The 18,093-nt window shown below is 52.1% G+C and overlaps 1 protein-coding gene and 1 long non-coding RNA gene across 5 annotated transcripts; both read left to right on the forward strand.

The window, feature by feature from the left end:
* The first annotated feature begins 1,726 nt into the window (after positions 1-1,726).
* LOC123373888 lies at positions 1,727-17,231 on the forward strand. Of its 4 annotated transcripts, none has more exons than XR_006580925.1 (5): positions 1,727-2,002; positions 2,395-2,594; positions 3,193-3,311; positions 4,554-4,666; positions 16,898-17,231. It is a non-coding gene; the product is annotated as an uncharacterized LOC123373888 (long non-coding RNA). The 4 variants fall into 4 exon arrangements; XR_006580927.1 differs by lacking the exon at positions 16,898-17,231 and adding an exon at positions 5,140-5,331; XR_006580924.1 differs by lacking the exon at positions 3,193-3,311.
* LOC123373886 (histone H1.10) lies at positions 8,127-9,843 on the forward strand. The gene has a single exon (XM_045023123.1). The coding sequence runs from the start codon at positions 8,312-8,314 to the stop codon at positions 8,963-8,965; it is 654 nt and encodes a 217-aa protein (XP_044879058.1). The 5' UTR covers positions 8,127-8,311; the 3' UTR covers positions 8,966-9,843.
* Positions 17,232-18,093: the final 862 nt, after the last annotated feature.

Here is an 18,093-nt window from a genome sequence, read left to right on the forward strand (position 1 = left end):
TGTGGACATTGTAGCTCCAGCAGAGACTTGGGTTAGTCACCTGAGCTTCAGCCGACAGGGTCGGGCGGGCCAGCAAGCCTGAGCTGCTTCCTTAACCACAACATCCATCCTGCTATTTCTAGTGTGATAACTCGAGCTGAGCTAGTGCAAGTCTCTGTACCTAGGCTGGGAGGCTCACTTCCCACTGCAGTGTAGGCCTAGCCTGAAGGTTTGTGTATGTCATACTTTGTACTATTCACTGCCCAGGAGTATGCCAGCTGGAGAATGTGACCAGCTGATGGGCTGAATGAGCTGCATTTGGTCCCTAACTCTCTGAGCATCCTTTGCTTATAAAAGAGCAACTCTGTAAATCTGACTGTGTTGGTGTTTGCTGCCGGGGCTGCCATTCTTGTGATTTTCACAAAAGTCTTGCAATAGAGATTTTCTTAAAGCCTTAGGTCCAGAGTGATGCAGTAAATGTGAGAGTCTCTTACACTGAAATACCATGTTTCTAACCCTCGTGGTTGTGAGGGCAAGCCTGGAAATGTGGCTCAAGTGTATCCCAGTGGCTGAGTGAGCTGGCTATGGGGGTAGGCATTCCTGCCCTTTCAGCACCCTCAGCCCACTGTGGTGAGCAGCGTGCCCGTGGGAGTGCCAGTGTGTTTGCCGCACTGGTGTTGAGGGAGGTTTTCAGTAGAGTTAAGCTAGCTCAGTTGAGCTAACTCTATTGGAAAACAAAAACACACAATTTTTTCCCTAGGCCAGACAGGGCTGTAGAAGGTAGTCATTAAACTGAGCTGGATAACAGGATCTAGCACCACACCTTTAAATCTGTGTGTGTGGCTGGGCAGTGGTGGCCCTTCACTATCGAATTGTGGTGTCCCCCAAGGTGGCTGAACACGCCCTGTCCTAGCCCTCTAAAGACACAAACATTGAGTCAGCTCTGGGGGAGGGAACCGGAGTTGCTGTTCCTGGGCCCCCAAGGGAAGGGGGGGCAGGAATTGAAGCTTGATGCTTTAACTATAAAACTCCACTCCACCCCCCAGGTGAATTCGCTCCCCTAAGGGGATGAGGGCAGGGCTCCGGGCCAGAGCCGGAACAAGGAATTTTTGCGCCCCAGACAAGGGCCGGCTCAAGGCTTTTCGGCAGCAATTCTGTAGCGGGTCCCTGAGTCGCTGTTGGAGGGAAGAACCTGCCACCGAATTGCTGCTGCCACTTCATTCATTCTTCAGCGGCAAGTCCGCAGCGGGTCCCTGAGTCCCTCACAGAGAAGTGCCGCCGATCGCGGTAGAGCTGTGCCCCTCCGCTTTGCGTGCCCAAGGCAAGTGCTCGCCCTTGTTATGGCACTGCTTCGGGCTGCTCTGGAGATAGATGGGTGACCCGATGCCGGATCGTAGTCTTGGCATGGGCCCTATCTGCCCTTCGCAGCTCCAGAGAAGAGTCTCTCCAGCTTCCCACTGCTCCCTCCCTGAGCCAGCGGGGTCCTGGCGTGGTGGAGGAGCGGGGTGCTCTGGCACCATGGGGTAGGCATTCCTGCCCTTTATGCACCCTCAGCCCACTGTGGTGACCTGACACGTTCCCATCCCCGCTGCTGCCTCTCCCCTCCGTTCTCTGCGCTGAGGCTTCCCAGCTCCCGCCCCGCCTCATGCATAGTCACGAGTAACGTGTTCTACCTCCATGGAGACGGTGACGTCACAATGCCTGGAGCCCCAGGTGGCCAATGCGCAACATTCCAGCCTCGTCAGTGTCAGCGGAGGGGCACGGGAACCCCCTGATGGGTCTGGGCGCAGCCACAGGGCTATTCCCCAGCTCAGCACTGAGTGACTGACTCAGAGCAGCTCAGCAACTGGGTATCTGGAGAAGGGAGTGGTTAGGCTCTCCCAGGGCGGAAGGGAGAATCCCGCCAGAGGCGAATAGCTGTTGCCGGTTATGTTAATCTGTAGGGCGAGCACTACTAGATAATATTTATACCGGCTCAAAGGGATTTTCAAATGGCTTTTTAAGTCTCTTGGCCTCCTAGGAGGTGGGTAAATATCCTAGCCCCATTTTCAAGATGGGGAACTTGAGGCAGAGGGAAGTTGAGTGACTTGCCCTTGCCGAGTTAGTCAGTAGTAGAGCTCAGAAATATAACTGAGCAGTCCTGCTTCCCAGGCCCCTGCTCTAACTAGCCCATTGCCATCTGATGATGGCTGCACCTCTTCCTCTGGGTGCTACCGTTTAATACTGTGGGTGGGTGAATCCCAAGAAGTTCACAGTGAACTCAACTCTCAACCTGCATCACAACATCCGTGGTGCAGGGATTGGACGCTAGTGCTCCTGAACTCCATCACCTGAGTAGCTGCTGCACTCCCTGGCTTGAAGTGGGTTCAGTCATATACAGGGTTTACAGGTTAACATGGTTTCTATCATACACAGGGTTTACAGTTTGGTTCAATGGCTCTCAGGACCCCCACTGTACACATTGTTCCAGCACCCTTGGTCTCGCTCTACACAAAGTGGCAGGAGGAGGAGGATCATCCTTATAACTTTTATCTCAGTGATTAGGGTACTCATATGCAATGTGGGAAACCCTCAGTTCAGATCCCGCTGATGAGAATGGATCTCCCTCCTCTCAGGTGAGTGCACTGGACTATGGAGGGATTCTCATGCTTTCTCTGGTGCAATTAATATTTAATTATTCAATTAATTTAATTAGCGTGGAACAACTGCAATGGTAGAGATAGAGGGAGACAAACATCAGGCTATATTCCATAGCCCAGGGCACTCACCTGAAATCTAGCATAGCCCCCATTCAAATCTCTTCTCCTCTGGCAGAGTGGGACTTGAACTAGGGGGTCTCTTACAAACTGGGCGAGTTCCCAAACCACTGGTGCACAAGTTATACGGGAGGTCATTGCCTTGTCTCCCCACACACATGGCTACTGGTGGCTCAGGCCCCACAGGCAAGCTAGGTGCACCTCTGACAATCTTCCCCCATTTGTGGGCCTAAGGTAGGAGGAGCTAGGGATCCAGAGCCCTAGAGGGAGGTAGCAGTGCACTGCCCCAGAAGCAGCAAGATACATCCCGAGAGGACATTTACAGTGGAAAGGTTGGTGCCTCTAGGGGTAGGTGTCGGCCATGTGGGGGTTTGTGGAGTGCAGTCGTGTCTAAAATGGGGACTTAGGCACCTATGTCCCTTTGTGGATCTGGACCTAAGTAACTTGCATTCAACAGGTCAGTGGCAGAGTCAGGAAGTGAACCTGGATCTGAGTCCCAGTCTAAAGCCTTCACTGCAAAACCATCATTCTTCTCTTGAGGCCATTATTTATTACTGTTGATGCAACATGGACAGAGTAAGCGAGGTTCTGCTAATTTCAGTTCTGGCTCCCATCTCAGGTTACTCGTGCCCATACAGAATGGCTGCTTAGCAAAACATAGCAGTACTGGATTGTTCCCCCCTTTTCTTCTCTGTCCCTACTGCCATGAACAGTGGGCAGTGTTAGTAGAGACCAGCTTCTGGCATTTTTACTTCCATGTCCTCTAACCAGCACAGAGTAGAGCTAGATGTTCAGCCAAGCCATGTGGGCCACGGGTGCCTGGGGCTGTCTCTTCACTGGATAACCCCATCATTAAGGACAAATCTAAATCGACTTGCTAAGATTCCCCGTAGTCAATTCCATTGTTATTGAGAATCTGTGCTAACTGCTGTTTGGGAGCATTGAAGTGGGAGCTGGATTTACTGTCTGATGAAGCATTTCTTTCCCACTTTCTAGCTGGGATCAAAGGGTAGTTGAGGAGACTGGTGTGGTGTGGCCTGGTAGAGGTCTGAGCGTGTATACAGGATACAGCTGTGCTGCCTTCAGCTGATAATTGTGGTTTTTGGCACATGCCCATTTTTAAGTGTCTCCATCGCTGCTGGGCTGTGGTGGAGGAGAGCTTATTAAATGTGCAGTTTCACCTTACATGAAAGAAACGGATTGACAGATCAGAAGGTTGAGTCAGCGGTAGCACTAGAATTTAGGAAGGGATATTGCAGGATCTTGGTACTTCACGACCCATTTTCCTGGCCCCTCTGAAAGAAGTGATCGTCATACATGCAAGGCATGGAGCCAGAGATGCTGTTCGCTGTAGAACCCTGGTTTCTGCCACAGTCACAGATAATGCACCCAATTCTGCAAGATGCAGAGTCCATTTACTTCAATGCAGGCAGGACTGGAGGATGGTGACTAATAAGAGCTGAGTGCCTTCACACAGGATGAGGGTGAAAATAGCCATGTCAAATGTCGGATGTGACCTCCCCCTGGATTGTCAGGAGTTGAAGGTTGGGTCCTAGATCACAGGAAATGTCATTTCTCCCAGATTTGCAGTGAGGTCTGAGATTTGCTCTGTGATTGCAATGTCACATTCTGACAAGCTATGTTAGTTACTGGAGCTGAGTTATGAATAATGCTTTTCTTTTCTTTATTGCCCCCGCCCCCGACTAGAAACTGTCAAAGTATGTCATGGACATGTAATAATAATACTATTTAATTCCTACATAGCAGTTTTCAAGTGTAGAGCTCCAAGTGCTTTACATCCTTATCCCTCTTTTACAGATAGGGAAACTAAGGCAAAAGGAGGTGAAATGGCTTGACCATGGTCACCCAACAAACCAGTGGCAGAGGTGTTCTGAAGCCCAGCTCCATGTGCGAGCCATGCTGCCTCCCATGTATGTATGACTTTAACCATCAATGAACTATTTGTAATCTCTAGTGTATAAATGGGGAAACCAAGGCATGGAGGGTAAGGCTTAGATTTTCAGAGCCAGTGAGCACCACAGCTCCAAATGGAGTCAATAGGAGCTGCAGCTTCTTAGAGGCAAGTTGAGTACCTAGAAATCAAGGCACTCAAAGGCTGCTTTAAAATGTTGGCCTGTATGTGTTGACCCTGTACTTTTCAGAGCTAGATATGACTCAGCTAGATAAACTCTCTGTCAGGGAGGGAACTTGATATGCAAGAGCTTTATTGATGCTCACCAGTTCCCAGGGGTGCTACCAGGCTTCATTCATTAGTGTTTGTAAGGGAAGAGATCCTGCACTGATTGGCTAGAGCATGTATTGAGCATTATTAGCCCAGCAACAGCTATCGTAGGGACATTTCCCACTAGCTTACTTTTGCCTTTTCTTCCCTGTATTTCTTCAGCCATAGCTGAGAAGGGGGCCTAAGAAGACGTGGTGCCAAGGGGCACAGGCTGTGATGTGGCCCTTCTTTAATGCCCCGCCAAGCGGGCATACACATCTCCGACATGGGGAGAAAGGGACCTCAGCTCTAAGTCACAGGCTGTCCCCCACAAGCTCTGTCAGATTAAGCACAGCTCCATTTACCCCTAAACTGTTATGGGATGCAGGGCTCAACAGAAGACAAGTAATGGGAGGAGGGAGGGCGGCCAGCAAGGTCTGGTGCTGGGTCTGGCTGCTCGCCTGCTTCACTTTGGGACAGTACCAGTCTGTGTATGATGGGGCGTCATCTGAGACCTGATGCATCAGACAGTAGTGTGCTACATTCAGTCACAGCGAGAACAAAGACCGGATGGCAGCACCTACAGCAGCCCAAGCCCTGAGATAGCTGAGTCCATCAGAGAATTAGAATTTGCTATGGAAAGTGAGAGCGCAATGGGAACTACAGGAAAGAAGGGTGGGTGTAAAGGAAAAGATGGAGGGGTGGGGGTGTTTCTGTGTGGAGAGGGGAGTGGAGTAGAGGTGAGGCAGGTGGTGGGTGGCTGGCCCCCGACAGCAGCGAAGGGAGCAGAGATCAGTAGTGGGGCAGATGGGGAAGCAGGGGAGGTGTGTGGGGGGGGCAGATGGGAAGGTGGTAGAAGGGAGTAGGGAAGGCAGTGGGGCAGATGGGAATGGTTGTGGGGGAGCAAACATGAGGGAGGTATAAGGGAGTGGGAGAGGCAGTGTGAGGAGCTGACAGTAAGGGGGTGTTAAAAGGAAGAGGATGTGGGGCAGAGGGGAAGGGGCAAGGGAGTGGAGGAGGTAGTGGTGCAGATGGTGCTGTGGGGGCAGAGGGGAAGAGAATGAGGGAGGCAGTGGGGCAGATGGGAAGTGGGGTGGGGGAGGTGGTGGGGCAGACAGGAAGCGGGACTGGAGGGAGAGGGGAAGCAGGGTGACCAGACAGCAAATGCGAAAAATCGGGAGAGGGGTGGGGGGTAATAGGAAAATATATATAAGAAAAAGACCCAAATATATAAGAAAAAGACCCAAAAATTGGTACTGTCCCTATGAAATCGGGACATCTGGTCACCCTGAGGGGGAAGGGGCAGACAGCAAGAGGGAGTGGGGGGCAGACGGGAATGGGACATGGAGGAGGCGGTGGGGCAAACAGGAAGGGCGCGGAAGGGAGGCAGTACAGGGGGTAGACGGGAAGGGAGTGGGGCGAGGGGCTGCAGGGATTCTCAGTGTTTGTTCCGCCGCCGGAGTGAATGGCGGGCTTTGGGGGCCGGGACGCTGCTCCCGCTCCTCTCATGTGCAGGGGATCTGGGGGGGGGGCGGCGCTGAGGAGCGAAGGAAGCAGGTGTCCCTTGGCCCCAAGCGGGGCTGACAGGACTGGCGTTCCGGCGGGCCCTGCCCCCATTTTGGCGGAGGGGAATTGCCGCTTTCCCCACACTCTGCTCTGTGCCCCTGTAGGGGCTGCGGGCGGAGCTAGCGGTCGGGGACCCCAGCGGCAGCCCCCTCCCCCCCGCGCTCCCCTCGTGGCATCGCTCAGTGGCGCGCTCCGGTCTCTGGTCACCGCCTCGTCCCCTGCCCAGGTGGCTCGGGGGCGGGCTTGGGCGGCGGGGGCAGCCTGCAAAGAGCCGCCCGCCGCGCTGCACACGCGCCCCTTGCTGCGGGGGAGGCGGCAGCCAGTGCCAGTGATGTTCTGCCCTCCCACGGCCCTAGCCCTCTACATCACCCCGGCCCTGCGCCCCTCCCGGCCCCAGGCGGAGGTGCACCAGGGTCTGACCCCCCCACCCCCGGCGGGGGACTGGCTCTTGCTGGAGACGCAGGGTCAGTGCCTCGATCCCCAGGACAGAAGAGGGGGCGTGGCACCCTCCCAAGGTGCCAAGGCAGCAGCGATCTGGAGAGGAGATTTGGACATATTTGGAGGGGGGGCGGCGATGTTTCGTGCGGTATCCCCCTTGCCACTGCAGCGCCATAGGGGAGCCCGCAGACACGCTCTGTGCCGGGAAGGGAGCTGCCGGGGGGGGCGGGGGGGATGTATGTCGCACCTTCCAGTGGACACGGGGCAGCAGTGCACAGACACCCGTGCGAGGGGCGCGATGTGTGTATGGGGGGATTAACCCCTCTTTCCAGAGCGACACGCCTGAGAGCGCCTCCTCTTTCCGCAAGCCCCAAACGCTACAACCCCTTCGCTGTACCCCCCTAGATTCTCTGGGACGCAGCCCGCAGCCATGCACACGCACCCCGCCCTATAGCGATGATCGATGGCTCCTGCCCCCTCCCGAACCCCTGTATTTTAATATAGTTACATGCAGCGCCTGGAGGGTGGGGGTACGGAAATCTAACCACCCCAGACCCAAACTGGGTGACGCCGCTCAACCGTCCGGTGGGGTCCTCCTAGCAGCGGAGTCCCTGCCGCAGAGACCTTGGCTTCTCAGAGCCTCGGCCCCTCCATATCGGGCGGGGACCCCCCTGGAAGCGTCTCGCTTGCTCCGTGCTGCTGCAGCCGACCACGTGAGGGCGTCCAGTGTGTTAGTTACAACAAATTATCCCCAGGACAGCAAAGCCGCCGGGGACCCCCGGCACCCGCAGAGGGGACCCAGCCCAAGCCCCCCCTCTTCGCTACCCGGCCTGTGGGATTGTGCGGCCGGATAAGTCCGCCTGGGAGGCCCAGACCCCCCTATTCGGGGCGCCCCCCTCCTCTGTCTCTCCCCAGCATAGGGTGTGCTCTTTAAATCGCTTCTCTGGGACCTTTCTCGGGCCCAGAGAGCCCCGGCTGCAGGGCAGCGGGGTCAGGCACCGTCAGGAGCAGGGTTTTGTGAGGCCGCGTCAGCACTGGGGTGTCGGACCTGGGAGCTGGAGCCCGGCAAAGGGGCTCCAAGAAGCACAAGTTGGAGCTGGCCCTAGCCCAGGCTGTTGTTGTTCTCAACGTGGTCCGCTCATTGTGCATATAAAGGGCTGCCTCGGAGCCCGCCCAGGCAGGCAGGCGGATTGCATCTCTGAGAGCGGAGCGAGCAGCCCCTGGTGCTTTCCTCCCCGACGCCGGCGCTAGCGAGCAGCCAGCCAGCCCAGGGCAGCCCCGAGTCCGTGCACCGGTTTGCCGCGGCATCGATCGGCCTCTTTCCCCTGCAGTCTGCGCAATCCCGGCCAGCATGTCGGTGGAGTTGGAAGAAGCCGACCTGCCTCTGACGGAGGCGGAGGAAGCGCCCCTAGCCCCGGAGAAGAAAGGTGGCGCCAAAAAAGCTAAGGGTGGGGGCTCGTCCCTATCTCCTTCCAAAAAGAAGAAAAACAACAAGAAGAAGAACCAGCCGGGCAAGTACAGCCAGCTGGTGGTGGAGACGATCCGGAAGCTGGGCGAGCGCAACGGCTCCTCGCTAGCCAAGATCTACAATGAGGCCAAGAAGGTGTCCTGGTTCGACCAGCAGAACGGGCGGACCTACCTGAAATACTCCATCAAGGCGCTGGTGCAGAACGACACCCTGCTGCAGGTCAAGGGCACCGGCGCCAACGGCTCCTTCAAGCTCAACAGGAAGAAGCTGGAAGGGGGCAGCGAGGGGAGCGCTGGCAGCAGCGCCCCGAAGTCCCACAAGAAGGCTGCAGCCTCCACCTCCCGGCGGGCGGACAAGAAACCGGCCTCCAAGAGCAAGAAGCCCGAGAAGAAATCGCACAAGAAAGGAGCTGGCACCGCAGCCGCCAGGAAGGACAAGGGCAAAGCCAAGAAGGCGACCAAGAAAGCCGCCTCCCCGGGGGGCAAAAAGGTCAAGAAGTCTGCAAAGCCCAAGGCGCTGAAGAGCAGGAAGGCATGAGGGGGGGGGCAGGGCGCCCCCATCGCCCCACCACGCTGGGGCGGGGGGAGAGAACATTTCCGCACCCTCCACCCCCCCTCCAGCTGCCCAGGGCTTTGAGCCCTAAGACAGACTCTGCTCTGAGGACAGACCCAGGTTCTCCGCGTTGTATTTGTGTTGCTGGCCTCGCTCTACAGCCGTCGCCGCGGGCAGGGAAATGGGGGTTAGGGCTGCCCCCGCCTCGCAGCCCATCACGCTTGTTTTCTTGGCAGCCCCCGACCCCCACCCGTGGCGGTTTCTGTTCGCCCCCGCCGCAGCCCCATATTTACAGGGCTAGGGCCCGCCCCCGCCTAGTTTCCATAGTAGCTATTTTTCATTAGCCTCTTCGCTTTTATTTTCCTTGCGCCACCCCCGGTAGGGGGCGATGCCACGTGGGTCCCACCGGTCCCGGCACTGGTGCACCGTAGCGGGGGCTGGTGTGGGTTTTTGGCCTACTTTAGAATTATTCGAACAGTGGCCACGCCCTCTATTGGTTCTCGCCCTGGCGCCATGGAAACGGCCACTTAGGCGCCAGTTCGTGCTGATGGCGCCTGGGTACCTCTTAAAGGGCAACCCGCCCCCGCCCTCCGGTTCGGTGAGCCGCGGCCCGGCATGCGGGCAGTGCCTGGGGTGCTGTGTGCGGGGGCCACGCGTCGTGAGCAGCAGCGGGGCTGCCGCAGCCTTGCGAGTCTTGTACCCCTGTTGCGGGGTGACGCTGGTTGTGCGCGTCCTGGGGAGGGTGGGGCGGCGGCGCTGCCCATTGCGGCCCCCCCCCCAACCCCGAACGCTTGTACCACGTGTTCAGGATTCAGAGTCAATGGCCTTTTTTTGTTGTTGGTCAATAAATTGTTTAAACCTTTGACTCGTTTTCTCCGTGTGTGCGGGGGAAGAATGGGCTCGGGGAGCGGACCGGAGCTTAGCTGGGGGCGGGGGCGGAGAATGGGCTCGGGGAGCGGACCGGTGTTTAGCTGGGGGGAGGGGGGAAATAGGCTCGGGTTGTGGACCGGCGCTTTGTGGGGGCGAGGGGGGAATGGGCTCGGGGGGGGGGGCGGAGAATTCGCTCCGGGAGCGGACCGGCGCTTGGGGACGGGTGGATAATGGGCTCGGGGAGCGGACCGGCGCTTAGCGGGGGGATGGGCTCGGGGAGATTTGGCGGGGGCGGGTCGCTGCGCTTGGCGCGCCCCAGCGGAGACGGTCGGTGAGTGGGGTGGGGAGAAAGCGGCTGCGTGTGCGGGGGCAGCAGCCCCGCTCTCCGCGCCAGTCCGTGCCCCGAGCAGCCTCTGCCCCTCCCTATGTTCTGTCCCTGGGGGGAAGTGGGGGCTGGGTCTGTGTGTGTCGCGGCGCAGGTTCGACCTTTCCCCATCTCCTGGGGTGCGAGCTTGTTCCCCCTCCCCACCCCCCGCGGCTCATGCTTGAGTGTCCCGTCCCGGCTAGCTCGAGGCTGGTGGAAACCGGTTTAAACCTCTGCCGAGCCAGCGTGGCGGGGACTGGCGCATCAAAGCGACAGCGGGGCCATTTCTTCCCCTGGGTCTGGTCCCATCCCCTCCTCTCCCGCCCAGGACCGAGCCACCCATTATGATAGAAACCGGTGACCCTGCTCTCGCCCCCTGCCGTGTCCAGCTGCCTGGCGCCAGCGGCCTTTGTATCCCGGGGGCAGCCCCTTGTCAGAAACCCAGGTGGGCTGTGAGCACCTTGCAGTGCCTGTGCCCCTGGCTGGGGGTTCAGCTTTCCACCCACACCTCTGTCATTTGAGCGGTTTGCTCTCAGGGAGGGTAAGAGCAGGGCCCTGGCTTAGATTATCATCTTCTAATTGTCCAGATGGGAGTAGGGGCAACTTCTGGGAGTGGTGTGGGGCTAGGGCCAGCAGGGAGCCTGCCTTAGCCCTGCTGCATCACCAACAGGGACCCACCCCAGCTAAGCACTGTCCAGCCGGAGCCTGCACCCCAATCCCCTGCCCCAGCCCTGAGTCCCCTCCCAGAGCTTGCCCCCCACCCCCCCTCCTGCATCAGGCTCAGCCTGGAGCCCCCTCCCATACTCCAAACCCCTAGGCCCCAGTCCAGAGCCTGCACCTCCTCCCACACCCCTGCCTCAGCCCAGTGAAAGTGAGTGAGGGTGTGGGGAGTGAGTGAGGCAGGGCAAGGGTGTTTGCCAGCTCTCTAAAGCCACCCCTACACCCTTCCCCCCAGGCTCTTCTTTCTGCCCACTCCCAGTACAGTACACCCCATGCCTGCTTCTCCTCCTGCCCCCAGCTGAACAGCAGTTCCAAGGCTGCAGGAGGGAGGGGGAAGAGTTGAGCAGCAGTGCTAGGGCTCCCAGGTACGACTCTCAACCCTCCTAGATTACCCTCAGACTCCAGTTTGAGAACTGCTGCTATAAAGCCTCAGAAGGATGGCTGGGTCCAAGGCAGAGCTGCTCTTCAGCACAGGTGCCTGTACAGCACAGAGGGTCATGCCCTTACTTGCACCTCTATGTCAACTACAAGCTATTGAAAAGAGGTCCTAGGCCCACTGCTTACTAAGAGCGCAAATGCTTCCAGCCCTTCACTCAGTGTAAAGTAGGATGACACCATTACCTGAAAGGGGATTAGGCCACGTTTAATGACAGTTTAGAGTAGTTCTTGCAGCTCTGCTGCCAGGTGGGACAGTGAGGAAGAGAATATCTTCCCCCCCCCCCATTGCCAACCCCATCAGATTCCCCCACCCCATTAAAACAAAGGCTGCTGCAGACTGGTGTTCACATTCACCTTTAATTCAATTAAAGAGAGGTAAAGCCCAAGATGACTTGACTGCTGGATAATGCAGCAGCCCCACTACTACCATCTTCAGCTTGCTCTACTGAGCATGCTTTCTTGGCGTGTGGTAATTAGTAAATTGAATGCCCTCACATTCTAAGCACAGCTTTGTATACGTGGAAATAATCTTTAAGAAACTGGGGCTTAGATTCACACCCATGCTCCCATCCCACAGCAGCATCATAGCCTGCCTCTGGGCTTAGCAGAGGTCATAGTAATCATAACTTATTGTAAAGAGTTCAGCTAGCCATAAGGTGAGGACTGATACCCTTTCCTTGTAAGCAGGACTTTACAATTGGAACAGTAGATTTGTCCTCTACACTACCTTACACATACACCCCCATGGAGCACAGTATTTGCTTACATGGTCCCCATCAAATTGAGTGGAATTGATTGTAGCTCAACTTCACTCACCGTAGAGTTTTGTCTTCACAGGCTAGGTTTTAAGCCTTTGCCCATGCATCTTACTCTCAGCACTTTTGCACTTCGCTGATTAGTGGTTCAGTGTAACAGACTCATCATTCCTCATAAAACATGAACATCCATGCAGAGTTTTCCTTAGTTTGGAGCCCAGGAATAACACAGAATGGTTTTTTATGCATTTTTTTTGGAAGGGTACAAGCAGAATGACATTTAGTCTACGGCTGCCCATTTACAGCCAACACCAGTAAGGCTGCTAAAATGTGAAGTTTTCAGAGATATAAGCCAATTGCTTCAACCTCACCCTTCAGGAGCAGAGCCGGAGCACCTAAAAAGGGAAAGCTAGAGCATAAGCAGCAAGCTTTAGGCATCTCCCTTCCTATACTATAACAAGGCAGAAGAATTGATGCACAGGAAGAACTGCGCTCATCTCTTGCTATAGCACTCCCTTCTCCTAAGGTTTTTAATCAGGAAAGTCTCTTACCCATTTGAAGTGCTACAGGTATCTATGGTCTCCTGTAAATACCGGTAAGTGTCTTCCCTGGCTATAAGCTCCAGGCAAAAAGGGAGCCAGTAATCATTAGTCAGAGGGGTAGCTGGGTTTGCTGATTTTACAGATCCAGACTAAGAGTCCTGGGGCATCTTATAGACTAACAGACGTATTGGAGCATGAGCTTTCGTGGGTGAATACCCACTTCGTCGGATGCACCACAATATGCATCCGACGAAGTGGGTATTCACCCACGAAAGCTCATGCTCCAATACGTCTGTTAGTCTATAAGATGCCCCAGGACTCTCTGCTGCTTTTAGTAATTATTAGGTGAAGGGCAGTACAGTGTTCGTGTCAGTAGTCAGAACTTGTTTGAGAGTAACAAGCTTTCAGGATCTAAGGGTCCTACTAGAATCTGGTTTTGGAAAGACTTGTGGGATAAAATCTTCAGAGGCCAGCTCCTGCAGCCAAATGTTCCTGGAAATTAGTAGCGCACCCTTCTTTTGATTCTGAGTGATAAAGGCAAAAAATTTTCATTAGAATTTCATCTCCTTTCTAACCTTGAAGACTATAGTGACCAGAGGCCTAGCAACATTACAAGAGTCAAGAGAACAAGAGGGATTTTTAGGTAGGCGATGGAAAGTTCTGTGATTTGAGTTCGCTTTTTTATTTAAGCCTGTTTAACAATTATGTTTTCTCCAAAATGTTGATCAAATGTTAAAGATTCAACAACCCTATTCCTGGTCATGTAAGAGGTAGGGAACTCACGATATCCATCCAAGATATTTTTCCTCAAAACCAGGGGAACCAGATGAGATATTCCCGATATTTAAGGGCTAGTCTACAGGGGAAGTTGCAGCAGTTTAACTTTAAACATTTTCAACCAGTGTAGTTAGGCCAATGCAAACCTCTACATGTTCACTTAGTTTGGTTTGAGTGTAACTTATTGCACTTTAAACTTAACTCCGTTCCCAACAGACTTATTAAAAATCAAAAGAAGCCACTCTTACATCAAAATAAGCTTGGCTACAGAGGAGTCTGCACCGGTTTAAATTCACATATTAGGTTATGCTGCTACAGCTTCCCCATGTACACCTAGAAAACCACACACAAAAAAACCCGAGCAACAATTTAAAAAAAAAAAAAAAAGCCACCCCAACTCCCCTCCCAGTCCACCTGTTGGGCCTTTCCTGTAGAATATATAGAAGCAAAAAGCCAAAGAGGCAATACAAACCCAGTTAAAAAAAAAATTGTGATTGATCTTTAAGTGAACTTAGTCATCACTCTTTTCTGCCCTAAAGCCCTAGCAGGCAAGTGTGTCATAAAAAGGACTGGATGGCTTCCTGAGTAGATGCTCATCTCATCATCACTGCTTTAAATCTAGCCCAGGTTAGTAGTAGTTGTAGAAAAAAGTCATCTGATAACAGACTGATGAGCCCCTGGAAATAAGCTCAGAGAGTTAGTACTTTCAGTCCAGTTCATAGTTTTATTATTTGAGTTCCTGACTGTAAACCCCCCCCCCCCCAAGTTCTAGGCGATGTTAGTGTGCGTGCATGCGCACACCCACCCACCCCTTGCTCCAAAGAACTTCTAATCTAAAAAGACATGAAGATCTGGGCAGCCAACAGAAAAGCAGCGCTCGCTGGATGTACAGCATGATTCCTTTCCAGTTTCTCCTTCACTTAACGACCCTGCCAGTTTCCCCTAGTGTCATAATTAATAAGGGCCCCGATTAAATCCATACAGAAATCAAACACACACCTACCCCCCTGGGCATCAGCAAGCTCTGGGTAAAGCCCTAGGAGCTTACCTCACAAGAGCACTCCCCCCCTCACCTGCAGCAATGGTTCCTGCAGACCAGGGCAAGCCCATTGATAGGGCAGCACGGAGAAGATAGTTACTGCAGTTACACATGGAAACCCAAGTCATGGACCAGGACTCCACTGTGCTAGGCCCTGTACCAAGAGAACAAAGAGTTTACTGTATAAAGACAAGAGATGGCAGCCGGAGGCAGACAGGGAGCACAAAGGAACCATACAAGACTCGCACTGTCACTGGCCTTGGTGTATACAATCTGTGGGCAGACAGGACTGCAGTCTACTACACCATCACAGCACAGAGGCCAAGTAAATGACTAGATGAAAATGGTCCTTCCTAACTCAGTGTAGCTACTCCCTTTACAACAGAGCCCTCTGATTTACTGCCACAATTTGTGCTCCTTGTTGTACAACTATACAGAACAGGGAATGGGGAGGGGTGAATTCTATTCTATCAACAAAGCCATCAGCTAAATTCTGATTACAGAATCTTTGTAATTGACATGCAGAAGAACATAGCTTGATTTTCAAATCCCAGGTGGAGTTGCAGGGCTGGGGGATATAGACCTGCAATTGCAGAGAAGTTAAAACACAAGAGATTTGCTAGGTTAAGTCAGTCACTTCAGTCCATTCTCCTAATGCGATTTTCACTTTTATTACCATCTGCTAAGGTTATTGTGGTGCTATCAAAGCAACACATTTAGAAGCAAGTCTGGGGTAGTTTCCTTAGTCACTAGGGCCCAAATCCTCAAAGGATTACAGTGGCAGTTGGGTGCCCAAACACAATGGGAGCTAGGTACCTAAATACCTTTGAGGATCTCAACCAGGCAGTCAACAGGCCACCAATTATTTGACTATGGTCAAATATGGTCAAGTATTCCAGGAAGAATGCCCTGACATAGGCAGGAGCCTACCTTTTTCACTGTTTTGCATTTTTCTGAGTTAAAATAACTCAGTTAACTTACTAGGCTTAACTATTTAAGGATAAGTCTATCGGAGACCATAAAGTCTTACACTTAGTTACTGTTTTAAGAAATCAGTGCTTTCAAATATTTGACTTGCCCAACCCTAATCTGGGCTCAGATGACACCACACGTTTTTGCAGAATTTAAAGGATGTTATTAATTTGAAATCTAATCAGTTTTTGAAGAGTTAGAAGCAGTTTCAGTTGCCAGACCTGTCCAATTCTCTTCTGATCATTGGGGTTTCCTGTTGTTAATGGAACTTTTCTTCTCCCGTGTTGCTATGCAAAATAGCTTCCTGCATGTATTTGTGGGTAACTGTGCATAAAATGCTGCCAAATGCACAAGGCAGACTAAAGGAAATTGAGGAAAACATTTTCTTCCCTCTTTGAGCAATAAAGAAAAATCTCATGGCAGGCTACCAGCTGAAGTCACAATACTATAAAAATCTGACAGTTAAAAAAAATAGGAGTTTTTAAATTAGGTTTGGAATCCAAAATTGCACAGTATTGTTATTTGACTAGTGCAGACTGGGATGGAGTGAACCTACCTGTGCTAAAGCCAAACCCCAGCTAATAAAAAAAATAAATCACCTGCTTTTATCAACTGTATCTGTTAAGAACACAGCAGCCTGCCTTCCACTGGATGCAGGGCACAAGAGAAACCAAAACACTTTCCTAAATTGAAAGAGACAAATAGGTGGCTAGTCAGGCACTTCTGCCTGTTAAATTTTAGGTAAGTGTCAGAAGGCCCAGTGGTGGGTAATGTTTTCATTATTACCCTCCTTCCTCCACTGCCAGGTTTCCAACCCCCATTCCTTCAACAGTCTGTCTGACACACACACCCTAAACTGTAAGCTCTTCACAACTGGGACAGCCTTAGTTGTGTTTGTTTAGTGCCCAGAGCGAAGGGGCCCCAATCCTTACTGGTGCTATTGGCATACAAATAATTAAGTTGCTCAATATCTTCTATTTACAGGCTCTTTAAAAGACAACCAACATTTTTTTCCCTTCTTTCCAAGCTTGCCTGCATCCTCTCCAGGGGCGCTGGAACAATTTGTACAGTGGGGGTGCTGAGAGCCATTGAACCAAAACTGTAAACCCTGGATAGAATGGAAACCACTTCAAGCCAGGGGGTGCAGCACCTATGGTTCTCTCGCCCTGCACTCTTCTCCACCCCACCCTGTTTTCTTTCAATTGCCTCCCCGCCCATGGAAGAGAAAGTCAGGATTACAGTCTTGCCATTCCTAGCTTTGCAGAATGACATCCTAGATGGCTCCTGGCATATATATTGTGAGCTCTCCACCTAAGTACAAGTGGAAAAGGGTATATGAAACTTAAGTCTGCACAGGAGCTGAATTTCTAGTGTAGAGTCTCAAGCTTCTTATCAGCCAACTGAGTAAGTGTTCCAGTCCATCTTTGCTTTTCCTTGCAGGTCACACTTTCTGAGGGAGATTCAAATTTGCCTCACTGGCTGGGTCTACATTGCCAGCAGTGGGGAGAAAAATTTGGAGGATGACTAATACGTTTGATCCCCTTCACCTATCTGTGTGAACAAGCTGGGGTGAAAAAAGTAAATATACCGCCCATGGCAACCGGGATTGCTGGACTAAATCAGGTAACTCCCCCCATCCCTCCCAGAAAGGCTGAATCCAAATACAAAGTTATTGACATAAAAATATAAGCCTGTTTCCTCAGATATGAGATTCCAGTGCAAGCAAGAGTTAGGTGATGTGGTGATAACAGACAGCAAGTTTGACATACATTCAATACTGAACCAGTTTAATCAGATTTTGGGTTTGCATTGTTCTTTTTTTCAGTATCACAAGTTCTGCATTTTCTAAGAAATACAAAGCAATCTCCTTTGAGTCGTATAGAATGCTGGTCCTAGAGAAACAAAAGAACACAAGTCACTGAGATACAGAGACATTTTAGAGTCTCCATTCTCTAAACAGTGGTTTGTATATAAAGAAAAATTCCTAATTGCCTCCCGCATCCACCCCAGTATGACATAATGCTCCGTTTACAGAAGGAAAAACCCAAATGGGTCCCATGCAACAGCAGTAAGATGCAGCTGCCCAGAAACAAGACAGTTTCCCCCAGGCCTGCACTGAGGAGGGGTGGAAACCACAGAATTCCCCGTGGCCAGCGCCATATCAAGTTTACTTCTCCATTATTACTAATCAGTACTCTAGTAGTATACCTTTTCCACATTCTACAATGGAGTGAAAAAACCCTTCATAAAACCACTTACAGGCATCCAAATTCATCTACTCTAGATAATAATTGAACCAGAGCAAGTTACTTCATCTACAAAATTAAGAACTGATTTGATAGGTGGAACACATGCTACTTACAGCACAGACACAGTTGTCCATTGCACTTTAAGAAGATTATGAAGTTCTACTGTCCAACAGCCTGGACACTGCTGCATGCACATGATTCTATCAACCTTCCACATAAACAAGCTGCCCTCACAATAAGGAACAAGGTTGCTCTTTATACCAATTTCTATCAGATCACAGCTACTATGTGTCACGGGGACTGCTAGGCTGACTTCCATGCTCATACATTATCCAAATAGCCATTTAATAACCACCACATTAACTATATATTTGCTTTATGTAAATT

This window comes from Mauremys mutica, chromosome 7 (assembly GCF_020497125.1).
Source record: "Mauremys mutica isolate MM-2020 ecotype Southern chromosome 7, ASM2049712v1, whole genome shotgun sequence".
NCBI lineage: Eukaryota > Metazoa > Chordata > Testudines > Geoemydidae > Mauremys > Mauremys mutica.

Excerpts from the sequence above, each read along its gene's own strand:
- LOC123373886 (XM_045023123.1), top strand. The coding sequence starts at position 8,312 with ATGTCGGTGGAGTTGGAAGAAGCCGACCTGCCTCTGACGGAGGCGGAG.